At 39.6% G+C, this 17,054-nt stretch overlaps 1 protein-coding gene across 4 annotated transcripts in view; it reads left to right on the top strand.

Annotated features, from left to right (window-relative positions):
- The window catches only part of DDX46 (DEAD-box helicase 46), a 37,470-nt gene extending 20,861 nt beyond the window's left edge, over positions 1-16,609 (top strand). For 2 of the 4 annotated variants that reach the window (XM_081893160.1, XM_081893162.1), the window contains exons 15-24: positions 130-294; positions 915-1,077; positions 1,166-1,359; positions 2,764-2,901; positions 3,917-4,066; positions 5,094-5,294; positions 9,189-9,407; positions 10,214-10,358; positions 13,271-13,344; positions 14,979-16,609. In XM_081893160.1, the coding sequence (XP_081749286.1) occupies positions 130-294; positions 915-1,077; positions 1,166-1,359; positions 2,764-2,901; positions 3,917-4,066; positions 5,094-5,294; positions 9,189-9,407; positions 10,214-10,358; positions 13,271-13,344; positions 14,979-15,026 (1,497 nt within the window). In that variant the 3' untranslated portion in view covers positions 15,027-16,609. The remainder of the gene's footprint in view (positions 1-129; positions 295-914; positions 1,078-1,165; positions 1,360-2,763; positions 2,902-3,916; positions 4,067-5,093; positions 5,295-9,188; positions 9,408-10,213; positions 10,359-13,270; positions 13,345-14,978) is intronic. The other 2 variants (XM_081893161.1, XM_081893163.1) reach the window with 1 other exon arrangement.
- Positions 16,610-17,054: the final 445 nt, after the last annotated feature.

Here is a 17,054-nt window from a genome sequence, read left to right on the forward strand (position 1 = left end):
AATGTTTGGTTACTAAAATGTTTCCCAGAACTGTCTATGTAAGGTTTTGCATTGTATTGCATGAGCTAAGATGCAAGTAATTTGATTTGGAGAATTGTGGTGTTAACCTTCCCTTTGAACTTGCTTTAGGTTATGCGCATTGTAGACAATGTGAGACCTGATCGCCAGACTGTTATGTTCTCTGCTACCTTCCCTAGAGCCATGGAGGCTTTAGCTCGTCGAATATTAAGCAAGCCAATAGAAGTCCAAGTTGGTGGTAGAAGTGTCGTCTGCTCTGATGTGGAACAAAAAGTGGTAAGTTTCAGGAATACATCTGCTGCATTTGCAACAAACTGCTCAAAACTCAGTTGTACATACAAAACTATACATCCAAGAAGGCTTCAGCTCTGGATTGTTTTGAAAAAAAATAGACCTCTAAAATACATTCACTTTACAAAGTAGGGAATAGTGATTATGTTTATCCTTGTCTTACATGGCTTTGGCTAGTGACAAAAATATCTTACAGTAGTGAGATTTATTTTTCCTTATACCAAGGATATTATTTATTTTTCCTTCGACCAATGTTACTATTTGTATCCACAGTCTATGAACTGTTGTGCCAGGAAGCTTATATGTAATGGGAGCTTCCTAGCAGCACAGCTCTTTCTTGTACTTCTTTCATAGCAGGGTGACTCCCCAACTCCCAAAAGCAAGAGAAGAAGAGCAGAGCCTTGACCCACTTCCTTAGATGCAGCTGTAGTTTTTCTTGCAAAATTTAGCAATTTGCACTATCAAAATTAAAGCAAGAATCATAGAGTTGAGATGGAAGAGAACTGTATATTGACATACTTGATTTTTACTTCCAGTATCACTGGAAGCCAATTTAAGCAATTACCCGTGAGATGCTGTCTCCTTAAACTATGTTGTTCTTTCAGATTGTCATAGAGGAGGAGAACAAGTTTTTGAAGTTACTTGAATTATTGGGACATTATCAGGAACAAGGAGCTGTCATTATATTTGTAGATAAACAAGAACATGCTGATGGATTGCTGAAAGACTTAATGAGAGCCTCTTATCCCTGCCTGTCTCTTCATGGAGGTAATGGACATTATTCAGTCATTACATCTAGAGTAATGAAACCTGAATAATGTCATTTCTCAACATCTGTATTATGTGTCGTCCACAGGTATTGACCAGTATGACAGAGATAGCATAATCAATGATTTTAAGAGTGGAGTGTGCAAGCTTCTTGTGGCCACATCCGTGGCAGCCCGAGGTCTTGATGTAAAACATCTTATGCTTGTAGTCAACTACAGCTGCCCCAATCATTATGAGGATTATGTGCACAGAGCAGGCAGAACTGGACGAGCAGGCAACAAAGTATGTATGCAATATTTTTTATAAATAAACTGCTAAAAATGGTACTCTGATACAGATGAGGTAGAGAATTTGTAGAACACTGCAGGTGGATCAGTTTTAAATAAAGGCTATTTTAAATCTAGGGTTGCGGGTGGCGCTGTGGATTAAACCACAGAGCCTAGGACTTGCCAATCAGAAGGTCGGCGGTTTGAATCCCCACGACGGGGTGAGCTCCCATTGCTCGGTCCCAGCTCCTGCCAACCTAGCAGTTCGAAAGCACGTCAAAGTGCAAGTAAATAAATAGGTACCACTTCGGCAGGAAGGTAAACGGCGTTTCCATGCGCTGCTCTGGTTCGCCAGAAGCGGCTTAGTCATGTTGGCCACATGACCCGGAACCTGTCTGCGGACAAACGCCGGTTCCCTTGGCCTATAGAGCGAGATGAGCATGCAACCCCAGAGTCGGCCATGACTGGACCTAACGGTCAGGGGTCCCTTTACCTATATTAAATCTTATCTAAGTTATGATTTAAATCAGCAGGAAGTTCATTTTGACATTCATGTTTTCTGAACAAGCATGCGTTCTAACTGATCACTCAGATCAGAAGATGATAATGATAATACTGTAATCTTGTATTGGTTTGTAACTATATAAAGCCATTGTGTAACCTCAAGGCATAATTCAAATTCTTTTGGCCATGCATCCCACACCAGTTTTGTACTTCAGAATTATGTCTGCTTCAAGGCAACCATATTCATATGCAGGTACAGTAAGATCACTGCAGTCCTGGAACAAATTAGCATGCTAATTCATGTTGCACTGAACTATGGATAATGTCTATGTACAGCATATGTTTGCATTGTTCTAGTTTCTTTTTAAATGAGGTTATTTTTTAAAGAAGACCTTTTTATAACTGAAATGTAGAAAGATAAAATTAAGACTTAAAAATGTAAATTCTAGGTTGCTTCCAGTGCTATGCTAGTGGGATTCTGCTGGTGCAACAGATCTTCTGTCCCCCCCCCCCGCAAACTTCTCTAGACTCCCCCCCAACTGTCTGGAGTTGATGAGTGGGCTGTTGAACACACAAAGGTTTGACTTGTTGGATGCTGCCCCCTGTCTCTTGCTTTTAAAAAAAGCTAAAAGTCAATCCTAGAGTGTTGTCAGGTCCTGTGGAAACATTAGCAAAAGAACTGTGATACCACGGAAGTCAGTGACTACATTCCCATTGATTCACCTGTGGGTCAAGACGTCGCTACAAGATTAAAACAGACTGGTGTCTTGTGATTGCTCTTCTTATCTGTTGCCCTATTTGTTATATATTTGGTTGCCCCCAAACAGTGAATTAAGTTCTTCACATTAGCTTGGTGGGTTGCTGTGTCCTAAAATATAACTGCTCCCAAAGTTTATACATAATATTTTATTAACAGGGTTATGCCTATACCTTCATTACTGAAGATCAAGCACGGTATGCTGGTGATATAATTAAAGCTTTGGAGTTGTCAAGTAATCCAGTTCCTCCTGAGCTGGAGAAGCTTTGGACCGACTTCAAAGATCAGCAGAAGGCTGTAAGTAATCCACTTTTCCGTTGTCTGATAATGTTTGTGCAAAGACAAAACAGTTGTTAAATAGGCTTCAGATGGGCACTTGTTGGGACATAGTTTTAACGTGGCTTTTGTGGGGCTGGAGCCAAAGTGTCTTCTGCTCAAGAACACCTCCCACTTTGAGTGTTGGGAGAGAAAAGTGAAACTAATCCAAATATGTTTTTCTGAGAAAGCAAACAGTAGCTTGAGGCTTGCCATAGAGCCTGCCTGTTTGAGCACTCTGTGTCCTTGTTTGCAGGAGCTTTGTTCTTTTTGCTTTTTGAATCCAAGCTGTACTTTTAAAGTTTGTAGGCCATGCTGTAGAGTTAGGCCTGGTAATAATATAATGAGAAGGAGGTAAAAGAATGTAGTTTACTTCAGGCTGCTGGTTTGGTGATGGCATTTTTGAGTGCTTTTTTTGTGCAACAACTTCTCACTAGTAGAAACCTAGAAAAGGGGGTGCTCTGTGTTTGTGTTTTAGTTTTTACTTCTAGGAAGTTTTATACATAAGGAGCAATAAAAAATAGCACCCACCCCCTACCTGCAGCTTGAAGTGGTGTTATCTATTGTCCCTTCCATTTTGCCGCATATGTACATCGTGCCTCGATTTATAGGCTGAAAAGCATTGCAGTTTCATTTTTTAGTTTTTCGTTAAAATGCTGCTTGGGTGTGCATGGAAATATCTAAAAAAGAATAAGGGTTCAGTGGATTTGTTCTTTTTGTTCCACAGGTAGTTATTTTTTAAGGTGAAATATATTTCTATTTTATGTGTGATACTGTTAAATCTGCTTTTTTGTTTCTACATTTGGACTTTTTCTGCATATGGAATTTTTCTACCTGCATTATGTGTTGTGAGTGCTTAGCAGCACTTTAGTAGCATCAGCTCCCCCATTCATTAACATAAACAAGTATAGAAATATTTGCAATAGACATGTTAAAAGCTAAGTTGGAATTTTTATATTGTGGAAATGACTTCTGAACAAGGAGATTTGCCTTTTAGGAGGGGAAAACAATTAAGAAGAGCAGCGGGTTTTCTGGGAAAGGATTCAAGTTTGATGAAACTGAGGAGGCTTTGGCTAATGAGCGGAAGAAATTACAAAAAGCTGCACTTGGCTTGCAAGATTCAGATGATGAAGATACGGCAGTTTCAGTAAGTATTTAAATTTACTTTTTAGTATAGCATTTTTTTCAGTTACATACATAGTAACTACAGAATTGTGACTTGCTCTTTCTGCTTCTGTTCGGATTGATTTCACAAAAACATGGTTGCTTGTTAGCTGAATTTCCTTTTAATATACAATTAAAAGGATTTTTGGCATTCAGATGCTTCATACTCTTTACATTAAATGGAAACTGAATACTGGATGGCATCCAACCTTGCACAAGGGGACATCCCCTCGTGCAGCAGGAGTTTCCTGTCTTCACCTTTTGTAGGCCCCTGGGAGCTCCCAGGCTTCACTCCAAAAGATTGTCAGATCCGCTGGATCAGATTTGGGGACATGTGGGGGGCTTCAGGGTTGAGGAAAGGAAGGGAAGTCATGTTACACAAGTGAAGTCCCTTGCAGAGATGGGCAGACATCACTGGATGTTACCCGCTGTTTATAACAAAGAACCTTGTGAGACCTTGAAGACTAACAGATTTATTATACGTAAACATTTGTGGGCTAAAGTCCAGTCCACTTCATCAGATACATTTTGATGGAGTAGATTTTGGTCCATGACAGCTGTATGTCATAAGAAATTTGATACCCTTCAGTGAGTCACAAGGCTCCTCATTGTTTTTTTTCTGCAATGAACTAATTTATCTGCTTTTCTTGAAACTGTTTATAAGGTCAGGCATGGTTTTCAAGTTTTGATGATTTTTCTATTGCCTTTCACTCAAAATGAGACTGTCAACACCCCAGGCCCAATTATTTCAGAGACTGATTTTTGCTTTTATTCATATAATAGGTGGAATTTGGCGTTGCACACATCAGATGGAACAATCCTGCCTACACTGTGTGCTTTTCTGGGGGGTTCTGACCTCCCCCCAGAGCCAATAGTGGGGGTCACACAGGGGGAGGAGATGGGAGAAGCCCCATTACAAAAGGAAAAGCCCTTGCACTGGGCTTCCACTGACAGAGTTGACCATAATTTCCAGAAACTTGAAATTACATTGTTTTTTTCTTTTTCAATAGATTGACGAGCAGATTGAAAGTATGTTCAATTCAAAGAAAAGAGTAAAGGACATGGCATCATCTGGCGGGACATCTAACGTTCCTGCCCCAACAGCAGGAAATGCAGAAAAGTTAGAAATTGCTAAGAGATTGGCATTGAGAATCAATGCACAGAAGAATCTTGGAGCCGAGGCACAAGTATTGGTCTCTTTTCAATTTAAGGTCACCCTCCTTTACAAAGCAAACATTTCTAAACTTTTATTGAATATGTTATGTGTTGCCAACTGCATCCAGTAGAATTCTCATTATCTGGACAACCCTAAGAGACACACACATTTACACTGGGGTAAAAAATGGTGTAGACATTGTTTACAGAGTTCTGTATTAAAAAATGCTCAGTTTTGATTGACACAAAACCATACAGTCCAAGTTAAGCAAAAAATTCACATTCCCTTTTAATGTATTTCTGTGGTTCTATATATGAAACTATCCCAGAAGTGAGGAGTGAAGTATTTATTTTGAATAGCTGCTACAGCAGGGATGAAGAACCAGATGTTGCTGGGCAGTCTAGGAATGTGATGGCCTGGTTAGCAGAGCAGAGGGCACAGGGCATGAAAAGGAATTCATATATGGGAGGTCCAGATAACCAAAAGTTCCACTGCATATATGTTGGTAATATTTGAAGTGTTTTTGATGTGACTGTTGATGCAGAAATTCAAAGTATTAGTGCCAGTAACTGGGGCAACTATGAAAGTTATAAATACCTTAATAATTTTTCAAGGTCCCTAAAAAAAAGTCATTAACCATATTTGATATGCAAATATGCCTTTTTAAACAAAAGTTCTTTGTAGAATGGTATTTCTGCATGAACAGTTTTTTTTTTGTGGTTGGCTGTTAGCATGCTCAGTAACAATGATTACTGAATAAGAATTTTCTCATTTTTGTCATTCTCATTTTTTCATGAACGCTTCAGTCCCAGTTTGGGATAGATAGCAAAAAAATAGGTGCCGATTTAGTCCCAGAGGACATTAAATAAAATTAAGGAATATGTTTGTTGACCAAAAAACAAGGGAAATAGAAAAGGGAAAATAAGAGATAAGAAAAAAGTGCACCAGTACTATAAATATGTATGTACTAATGCTAAACAGGCCCAACATATTTCAGCTATAAAGTTAATATCTGAAAATATAAGGGTCTGGTGGCTTTTGCTTCAGTGTATCTGAAGAAGTGTGCATGCACACGAAAGCTCATACCAATAACAAACTTAGTTGGTCACTTAAGGTGCTACTGGAAGGAATTTTTTAATCTGAAAATGGGTTACTGTTCATATACTTTTTGCTCTGCATGAGCCACTTCCTAGGTGAGCAGTATTTTGCCCACTATTTGTGTGCAATGTGGAGAACATGCCAGAATCAGGAGTTAATGCAAAGTTCCCGGAAAACCTTAAACAGGATCTCTTTTCTCTGCAACAATATTTTGGCACTTATTTTTTTGGTCTGAGCTATCTTCTCGGACTTACTCTAACCGGTCTAGGAACATAGAGGGAATCATACTATAATGGCCAGTGTTGGCCATGCCGCCACAGTACTATCAGGGAGGGGAGTATGACACATGCCCTGGTTGCTGAGGCAGCTGTGCGGACGCTCCCTGCCTTGCTGTGTGGCAGTGAAACTGCCACAGTGCAGTAAAATCGGGAGCATTGCTGCCTTGCTGTGTGGCAGTGAAACTGCCACAGTGCAGTAAAATCGGGAGCATTCCCATTGCTGAAGCGCCTCAGTCACTTTTTCCTATCTTGGCATGCTGAGGTAATTTCACTGCACTGCAAGAGAGTGTGTTGGCTCAGTTGTCTAGGTAACCAGAGGCATTAAAATGCTACAGAATTTATTTGCTGCTCTTTCAGCACAGACTCTCAGAGCAACTAACAGTCATAACATAAAACTAAACAGTAAAAATTTAGTTACAATCATAAATAAATAAATGCAGCAGAGCAATAAAAACATATGAAAAGCCTCTTGTCACAGCAAAAAAAAAAAAAGAGCAACCAGTTATAACAGCTAGTTGAATGATCAGTGACTGGTTGGGATCATTCAGAGAATAAATAGCATGCCAGTCAGATTATCACTAACTGGTAAAAGACATCACCATACTAATTTTATATTACTTTTGGGTGTAATCTCTTCAATTCTATTGGTCCTAGGATTTTATGTTTGGGGTGAGTTCATTTTGCTAAGAAGCGGAGGGCTTTTCTCATAGAAGGTATTTCATGGTACAGTGGTACCTCGGGTTACAGACGCTTCAGGTTACAGACTCCATTAACCCAGAAATAGTACCTTGGGTTAAAAACTTTGCTTCAGGATGAGAACAGAAATTGACCTCCAGAACGAATTAAGTTCTTAACCCAAGGTACCACTGTACTAGGGTAAAACCCCATTCCAAACTTAGGCCAGAACCCAAAGATGCATGCAACTAATTGCATGCAGAAAATGCAGGTGTGGATTTCTGGAACAGCAGTGTTTGGAACAAAGGAGTTACAAATACAGTTTTTTGCCTAGCATTGTTTTCTTTTGTAGAACAAAAGCATCCTGAAACCCTTGGGCTTTTTGGATCTCCACCACTTGGTTGCTTATACAGAGTTGCAACCTAGGAAAGGGAGTCATAACTTGGGGGCAGCTGTTTTGAGAAAGTGCTTAATCCTGTTCCAGATTCTTTTCCTCTTATTATAAAGCTGTTAGTCCAAGCTCATTCTGCAAACAAGCCAACACAATACAGTTTAGGCCATGTTTATAGACATGCCTGTATGTAAACCCGTGCAAAAGACAAGAGCCTGCTAATGCTTTTCAGCATTTTCATTTAAAAGCATAATTGGTAGCAAAATGCTGTTTTAGTTTTGTTAGGCCGAACTTGATGTGATGGGGCAGCCATGTTTATTTAGGAATATGTCTCACTTTCATGCCTTAATTGGGCAGACATAAAAAAGAGTACATGGATGAGGGAAGCTAGGCCATCCCTTACTTTGCCTTGTGCTCCACTGCTTCAAAACACTCTCAGCCAACTCTAATATCTGAAGTGGGGAGAAAAATGCTTGCAGCAGAGGAAGCCAGCCGTGTCAGGCAAAGGAAAGAATAGCTCTCCTCACTGGCATATACTCCTAGGTGCAAAAAATAAAATAAAATAAAAATTCAAAAAGGACAGATGTTCCGCTTCATACTTGAATGCATGTAGCTGCTCCAGTCACTTATAATTTGGCCCATAGCTGACCTGCCCAGTTGATAATGTATTGATGAGTTTAAGTCTGTAATGAGAGCAGCTCCACTGTTAAAATTTCAGGGTCTAACGATATATGAACAAAATCACTCTTGGAAAATACACTGTGTTGTTTATTATCTAAATAAAAGATATATCCAGTACTGCAGATCTGTAGATTGTCACAGCAGTGGCCCTAGCCTGCATTATTTATTCTGGCAGTTCCTTCCAAAACCTGGGCACGTCACATCTGCTGTAACCTGGATTATAGCTAGTGCATTTCTGACTACACTGTGTTTGATTTCAGGCTTAATTTTGAACACCAAGACTGCATGGTTCTGCTCATAATTGTATCAATTTTTAATGTGAGGTGTGCTGTGCTTATATATATAGTTGTTACTAGAATGCAAAGACTGTCTGAAGGCTCGTTTTTATGATTAAAAATAGCAGTTTATGGCACTTTAAAAATTAAGAAATTTATTATGACATAAACTTTTATGGTTCATCATCCATGAAAGCTTATTCAATAATAAACTGGTTAGCCTTTAAGGTACCACAAGCATTTTTGTTTCCAGTCTTTTTAACTGCTTTTGCTGCAACAGGCTCGCATGGCTACCCATCTGGGAATTTATATGATTAGTTATCCTGGGATAATATTGTCTTTGTTTCAATTCAACATTTGTTTTGTTTGTACATCCAAGGGGGCTTGGGATTAGTCAGTGATAGGGATGTCTCATTTGTGCAGGTTTAGAATATATATGCACAGATGGTTATGAAACAACATTCATATTCTGATAAAATTCTTGTACTACCTTGTGCTGTGGTATGTTTCTGAAATTTGTTTTGTTTTATTAAAAAAATACCTTATTACAGGATGTGATGCAGCAAGCTACAAATGCTATCCTGAGGGGTGGCACCATTCAGGCTCCAACCGTATCTGCAAAGACCATTGCAGAACAACTGGCTGAGAAGATCAATGCCAAGCTGAATTACGTGCCCATAGAGAAACAAGAGGAGGAAAAACAGGAAGGCGGACAAAATGAATCTTTTAAAAGATATGAGGAAGAACTGGAGATCAATGATTTCCCACAGGCAAGATTTTGTGGTGGTGGATTCTTCATATTGCAATGGTGGCTGGATAGCTCAGGGCTCTAGCTGGGAATCTAGTAGACAGTTTCTTGCTAGCATAGGTTCTTAATTGCCCTATCCATCCTTAATATTATCAACTGTTTAACTGCTGCTGTGCAACTATGGACTTTCTCACTAGTCAGCAGCATTTGTGGTTTAATGAAGGATTGAAACTTTCACACTGAAAAAGATATTCTTCCACTGAATAAGATTTCCTTACTTTTTGTTTACTGACCAATATATTTTTTGTTGTCTTGAAAATTACTTTAAAAATATGTCGACTATATTCACACTTAATAATCCATTGACATTCTGCCAAATATTTTTTCTTTCCAACTCATAAAGACACTTCAGAAGCTCACTGCAGAGACTTCATTCATGAACAAAACTACACTTCCACCAGGGTGGTTTTTAAATAAGAGATTATCTGAGGAAAGCTTGCACATATATATAGCTGTCTTCTGATAGTGTTTTATATAGACTATTTCTGATACATTAAGAAGTTTTTAGCTTTTTAAAATTGTCCTGCATAGTGATGAGAGAAAAGAACTATTAAATGGCGCTTGTATTTTTTATAACATGTTATTTATAATATTTTTTTAAAATTCTAAATATCAAAGCATTAATCACTTACACTATCTCCCCATTTCTGGTTTCCGGTCATTCTGTTATGCTACTTACTGTGAAGTCCCTTTGTTTAGAATTTCACTTAGCCTTTTTAGATTTAATACTTAGCATCTTTCCTTTTCTTTGCTTCTTTTGTTTTACAGACTGCCAGGTGGAAAGTAACATCAAAGGAAGCTCTGCACAGAATAAGTGAATATTCTGAAGCTGCCATTACAATCAGAGGAACATACTTTCCTCCAGGCAAAGAGCCCAAGGAGGGAGAACGAAAAATTTACTTGGCCATTGAGAGTGAGTATTGCTAATCATTTCCACTAAAACAATATATTTAGTACAGTCTAACAGTTGTTATGGGAAAACTCCCATTACAGCTGTCTGGTGAATGTAAAATGAATGCCACATAGGGCGTGTTTTTAGCAAGCATTGCAGCTAACTAGGCTAACAATTCTGTGTCCAGGGCAGCTGTTTACCAGCTCCATCTGGTATGCAGGCTGAGACTCTATCTGCCCGCGGACTGTCTTGCCAGAGTTGTGCATGCTCTAGTTGTCTCTCGCTTGGACTACTGCAATGTGCTCTATGTGGGGCTACCTTTGAAGGTGACCCAGAAACTACAATTAATCCAGAATGCGGCAGCTAGACTGGTGACTGGGAGCGGCCGCCGAGACCACATAACGCCGGTCTTGAAAGACCTACATTGGCTCCCACCACAATTCAAAGTGTTGGTGCTGACCTTTAAAGCCCTAAACGGCCTCAGTCCAGTATACCTGAAAGAGCGTCTCCACCCCCATCGTTCTACCCAGACACTGAGGTCCAACACTAAGCGCCTTCTGGCGGTTCTCTCACTGCGAGAAGCCAAGTTACAGGGAACCAGGCAAAGGACCTTCTCGGTAGTGGCACCCACCCTGTGGAATGCCCTCCCACCAGATGTCAAAGAAAAAAACAACTACCAGACTTTTAGAAAACATCTGAAGGCAGCCCTGTTTAGGGAAGCTTTTAATGTTTAATAGACTACTGTATTTAATATTTTGTTGGAAGCCGCCCAGAGTGGCTGGGGAAACCCAGCCAGATGGGCGGGGTATAAATTATTATTATTATTATTATTATTATTATTATTATTATTATTATTATTATTGAAAGTCAAGTGACTTGTGGTCCTGTGAAAAGATACCCAGACACATCTATTGTTGCTGTCTTAAAGGGCAAAAAAAGAGGAATTCTGCCTTGTTCTAGAAAAGTTGGCACAGCAGGTGATATGTGCTGCTGTTCTTAGTGTGGTGGGAGAAGTGATTGACACAAATATTGGCTGTAGTGATTAACCACATAGTCGATTTGACACAAGCCCGTATTCAGGAGGGTACATCTGCAACGAGGTGTGGAAAACCTGCAATATTGAGCAGTTTCAGGAGTCAACATGGTCTGACATTTCCCTGTGTGCCCACACCAGCAGAGGGCTCACTCTTGACCAGAGTGTTCAAAATTGCTGACAAGAAGAAATTAAAGGAGCAAGTTGAACAATAGTAGCTTTTACATTTTTAAATACTGCCATCTGGACTTCCCATTGGTTCACCTGGAGACGAAGGACAATGGATGTGTGTTCCATTACAGTGGAAGCTCATTACAAGCCACCTTTCCCATCAACCAACCAGCCAGCGACTTGACCTAAAGATATTTGCAATGATTTGTCAAAAGCAAGGGGAAGTGCAGGGCTTCTAGTGGTGGCATTTTTAAGCTTGAGCAAAACAAGTACCCAGTCTTGACCAGGGTAACACAGCAGAGTAGATTCAGGTTTGTCCTCCCCAACCGAAAATGCCCATACAGTAGCAGGATGAAATGTCAGTGGTAGACAGGGCCTGTTCCCTCTCTTTCTCTCAACTGAAGGGGGGGGTGAGCACACTCCACTGCATTGTTCTACTTCTAAGACCAACACCAGACACTCCTGGCAGCCTCAGTTATTGGAGCAGGAATCTTCCATATTGTCAGATGTTTCCATGTGATGGGGAGGGCAGCCACATTAGGGCCAGCTCCAAGAACTTAACAAGCTCTAAGGCATATACAAATTTGTATCACATCTTGCATGTACAGGTCATCTCAGCAAATGGGGCTCTTGGGATGCAGCCACCATTTTACTTTTGGCTCCAGCTAGGAGGATGGTAAGGGATGTGGGTGGCGATGTGGTCTAAACCACTGAGCCTTGGGCTTGCTGATCAGAAGGTTGGCGGTTTGAATCCCTGTGACGGTCCCAGCTCCTGCCAACCTAGCAGTTCAAAAGCACGTCAAGGTGCAAATAGATAAATAGGTGGGAAGATAAATGGTGTTTCCGTGCGCTGCTCTGGTTTCGCCAGAAGCGGCTTAGTCATGCTGGCCACATGACCCGGAAAAACTGTTTGCGGACAAATGTCGGCTCCCTCGACCAGTAAAGTGAGATGAGCGCCGCAACCCCAGAGTCGTTCGCGACTGGACTTAACTGTCAGGGATCCTTTACCTTTTTTTATTTTTTAAGGAAGATGGTAAAAAAGATTCTACAAGCCTCTTTTCCTAGCTCTTATCTAACCACCGTCGGCCATAGCCATAAGATGCTGCCAGTGTAACTTCAGGATGTTGAATTCTTAGTTACAGGCACATCTCACTTTTTTCTTTGGGGGCCTTTGCAGCCCATCATCGAGAAGGCCTCCTTTCAGATCACCACCCACAGTGTCTGCTGGGAGCAGGACATGGAGCAGGGTTTCCCTTATTTAATCAAAGTGTGCAGGCAGGTTCATATGGGAAGCCACTGTTATAGACCTAAACTATTTTAATGGCTTTTAAATTTGGTGTAATGTTATAGAAAGAGAGAAATGCATCACTCCTGTGTAGCTATTCAGACATACAAAACTCACTAAATATGTAACCCTGGGAAGCACGTTCCCATACGTATATCCTTGTTATTAATTTTGGTGGGAACTCCATGCAAGCCCCATGGATTTAAGGCGACATGAGGGTGCTTGTTCCATTGTTCACTAATTTCTTCTTGCTGTTTTTGCTGAATTTCTTGGTAATGTGAATATGTATGTGTATAACATTATGAAACTTAATGTAGGTTTAATGTCACAATATACGAATTATTGCATTACTGAAGCACTTTCATGGCTACCAACACAATGTGATTCTTCTGTTTGCTTGCTTCGTCCTTGATGATTTAATTTTTGTTTACTTTCTGCTTTCAGGTGCCAATGAATTGGCTGTGCAGAAAGCAAAGGCAGAAATCACCAGGCTTATCAAAGAAGAGCTTATCAGACTGGTAGGTGAAATAGTCATAATTTTTGTCTGAAATTCCAGGCATTTCATATCAGTTATCAGCGGTGGGGAGCAGCTCACCCATGGGCTTAATTAGGCCTTTCAGGCTTCTCCTTTTGACATGTGGCATGAGTTTGGTCTAAACCACGCCCACCTGTCCAGCACCTGACATCGTGTGACAGCAGGTGAGGGACAGGTAAATTCACATGGTTAAAATGTAAAGGAATAAATAGGAGAACAGTCAATTCATCCTTTCCAGCCACTGATAAAATTTGGCACTTTGGTATCTTTTTCTGTTGCCCTGCCAAATTTTAAAAAGCGGCAGATTAAAGGAAGAATGCATTTCTTCTTTTGCAGCAACAACTTGAATTCTGGGGTTTTCCTTTTGATCTTAGAAGTGTATTAAGCTAGAGCTGCAAAGGAAAAATCAGGAGCACGCTTAGAGATGCAAAGGAAAATCACCTGATGTCATATGACAGGTGGGCAGCCCCACCCATGTGTAGAAACTGCTCAAGGAGCATGAAGGAATTCTGGATTAGCCAGATGCAGTTTGCCACTTGTGCTATAATTCCGCAATACTATCTGGACAGATTAATCCTACGAAGTTCATGGAGCGCGGGGGAGACTCAGGGGCGAAGTAGCCTCCATTTCCAAAGCCCTACCAGGTTTATGCCAGACAGGGCAAAATATAGTTGTGTGGGTGGCTTTTTACCTAATCCTCCCTCTTTTTTCCTCACCAATTCCTTTGTTTGAAAAACCCTCCCATTGTTTCCAGTGGGAGGGGAAATAACCTATACCAGCTCCAGAACTGGTATAGTTACTCCTGCGTTCTCGAGGCATTTCTGGGAAATGGAGGAGCTTTGGATCCAGGAAAGCCAGTGCCTCCCCCAATCTGCCCTGACATGCTCCTGTAATGACTCGCTTTGTTTTACTGCCTTCTGAGCAGAGGACAAATAAGCTGTGGCAGCAGGGCTTTGTGCTTGTCGAACCAGTGAGGCCTCTGATCATGGTCCTCCCTTTCTAGTCATGGAGAGGAAGGTTCAAGTTATTCAGCAGCCTCCCAGGCGCCCTCCACAGAAGCATAGGATTGCTTCCTTAAGCTATTTATACTTAATACCTCAAATCCAGAAATACTGGACCAGTCAGCCCCCCAGTGTTCTTGCTAGTCTGTTATAGCAACAGATAGAGACAGAATATTGTGAGGATTTTGCTATTAGAGACATCTCCCCAAGGGGTTAACAAACATATCCTTGTACATTAAAAAATCAAGAGGGTTGCATATGTGCTTCTTTGGAAACATCTCTTACCTTTCCATAGAAGACAACTGATTTATTTCCTTTTGTAAATTGAAGCTTTCTTTTTTTCAAAACCAGTGTTAATAATTTTCTGCTCTGTATCATGTTTCTTTTGGATTTGGATTTTGGATTCTTTGTTTATTCCATGGTGAGCTGACTTCAGACACTTAAGCTCACAATCAAATGCTTTATTGAGCTTTCCATTATGTGTTTCCTTGCCCTTAGACACTCTTGTTTTGCTACACTGTAATATACTTTTGTTACTGTTTTTATAGTTGAGTTGGCTTAGAAAGTATGCTAACTACATGTCTGATTAATCGTATACTGCTTTCTTCTCTTACAGCAAAATTCATACCAACCAACCAACAAAGGAAGATACAAAGTTTTATAAATATTTGGAGTAAATATGTCTGCCAGTTTTCATTTGTGAAACTTGTCATTTCTGTTTATCTTTGCTATTTACACTGCTTATTGTAAATTACATTTTTTAATGTAGTCATGCTGGATTTTTTTAAAGATCAAAATTACTTTTGTCAGGGGGTCCTTTTCTGCACAGATTACAACAGTTTCAGGAGGGCATAATTAAAGTTTTTTTTTAAAAATTGTGTGCTTCTAAGTATACAGAATAAAATCAGTTACAACTTTTATGGACAACTAGTATAAGCTCAGCTTGAAAAATCTTGAACAGGGGGTGGTAGTTGTACTTCAACAAAGGTTGAAGTTTCTCACCTTGCATAGAAAAAACTTCCCTTGCCCATCTTCCTTCCATTCCGAGTTAGATCAGTGAGAGGCATATGAACTTCTAGAACCATATAAATGGCCTGGAAATCATGAGTACTTAAACTCCTAATGGACTTTGATGCATAAGGATAACAAAAGTAGTGTCTGTATATTTTCCTGCAAAATGAGAAATTTGGAAGATTTAAATAAGTTTTCTATATATGTCTGGTTTTAGGAATTAGCAAAAAAGGTTTTTTTAAAAAATTGAACTTATTATTTAATGAGAGAAATCATACTTCCATTACATGAGAAATCTTTTCCATAAGGGAAGTACAGAATTAGTCAAGCTTATTGTGAATGTGTGTGTATATATATTCTTTAATTATTTCCCCCCATTTTTCTGTGTCGGCATATGAGAAAATAGTTTGTCAGTCACCTCCAATGTTGGTGGCGATTGTATCAGAATATGGTAGCCTACTTGAGACAGTCTCTGACCTGTAGACACTTAACTGCGAACATAGTCTAACTCTCCCTGGTTCCAAAGCTCTTCTGTTTTCCACTTCTTATCACATTAACATTTATGAGAGAACTTTTCTCAAATTCTTGTAATTTTGCCTTTATCATTGCATCACTGGTGATATCTGTGTAAACAATGGCAGTAATAATTGGAGCTGAAAATTTGTCCAGTTTTGAAATGTCTGTCTTGTAGAAGGGTGTGATGCTATGGGGCAAAATCTAATTTTAATATGTAAAATGTGCATAGATCTAAATAAATCAGGCTCAAAATTTAATAAACTGAAACACCAAAACAAGCTCATGTGTTTTTCAAAGCATGAATTGTCTTTAACTGTGTTGGACTTCCCAAAATATTTTGCCAGATTAATGACATGTGTTGTGCTGATTTTATGTTTCACTTTTCAACAGCTTTGACTTGCCATGTGGTAGGACTGTAGCTGTTTTGTTTTTAAAAGAAAATCTAAAACACTTTCACTGGGCTGTAAGAATTCATGGGAAGATGAGGAGATTAGCAGGGGCATGATTATGCTGTTAAATACTTTGCAATGGGAACTACTTTGAGAAGCCATGATATTGGAAACATTTCATTTGAGAAGATACTTAATTCTTTCTACACCTGTAATTTTCAGTTTTAGAATGAATACAAGGTCTTTGTAAAGAACAATTTCATTATATGTGTGTTTTCTAACTTCCTCATAAAATAAAATAAAACGTCATTGTGTATTCCTTTTCTGAAAATATTGAATAGCTAAGGTTTTTTCCTTACTTGGCTCAGACTTGGTATTTCACTCCAGCAGTTCAGCTACATTTTTAAAAGGAAGGTTAAATGTCAGGTGCTCTCTGTGATAAGCAACAGGTCACAAGAACTACAGTTTCAAATCTAGAAACATTGAAATGCTTTAAAACTAAGGTTGATTTTTTTCTCATCTGGATCTGAGCTTATTTTGGTTTGAGACGTGGATGTTTTCTTGACTCAGCCAGCTTCTGCTGAAAGAAAAGTATGTGCATATTTGTAGACATAGTGGGTGCTATGTCAAATATAGGAGGTGTTTTCGTCAGTACATACACTAAAAACATTTGCTACCTCTGTGGAAATTGACATAGAAAGGGATCAGACAAAAAGTCCATCCTGTTTCCCACTGGAAATCTTTGAAGTCTGCTTTGACTTTTAGCATCCTGAATA

Source organism: Podarcis melisellensis (assembly GCF_964234715.1).
Source record: "Podarcis melisellensis genome assembly, chromosome: 2".
Taxonomy (NCBI): domain Eukaryota; kingdom Metazoa; phylum Chordata; class Lepidosauria; order Squamata; family Lacertidae; genus Podarcis; species Podarcis melisellensis.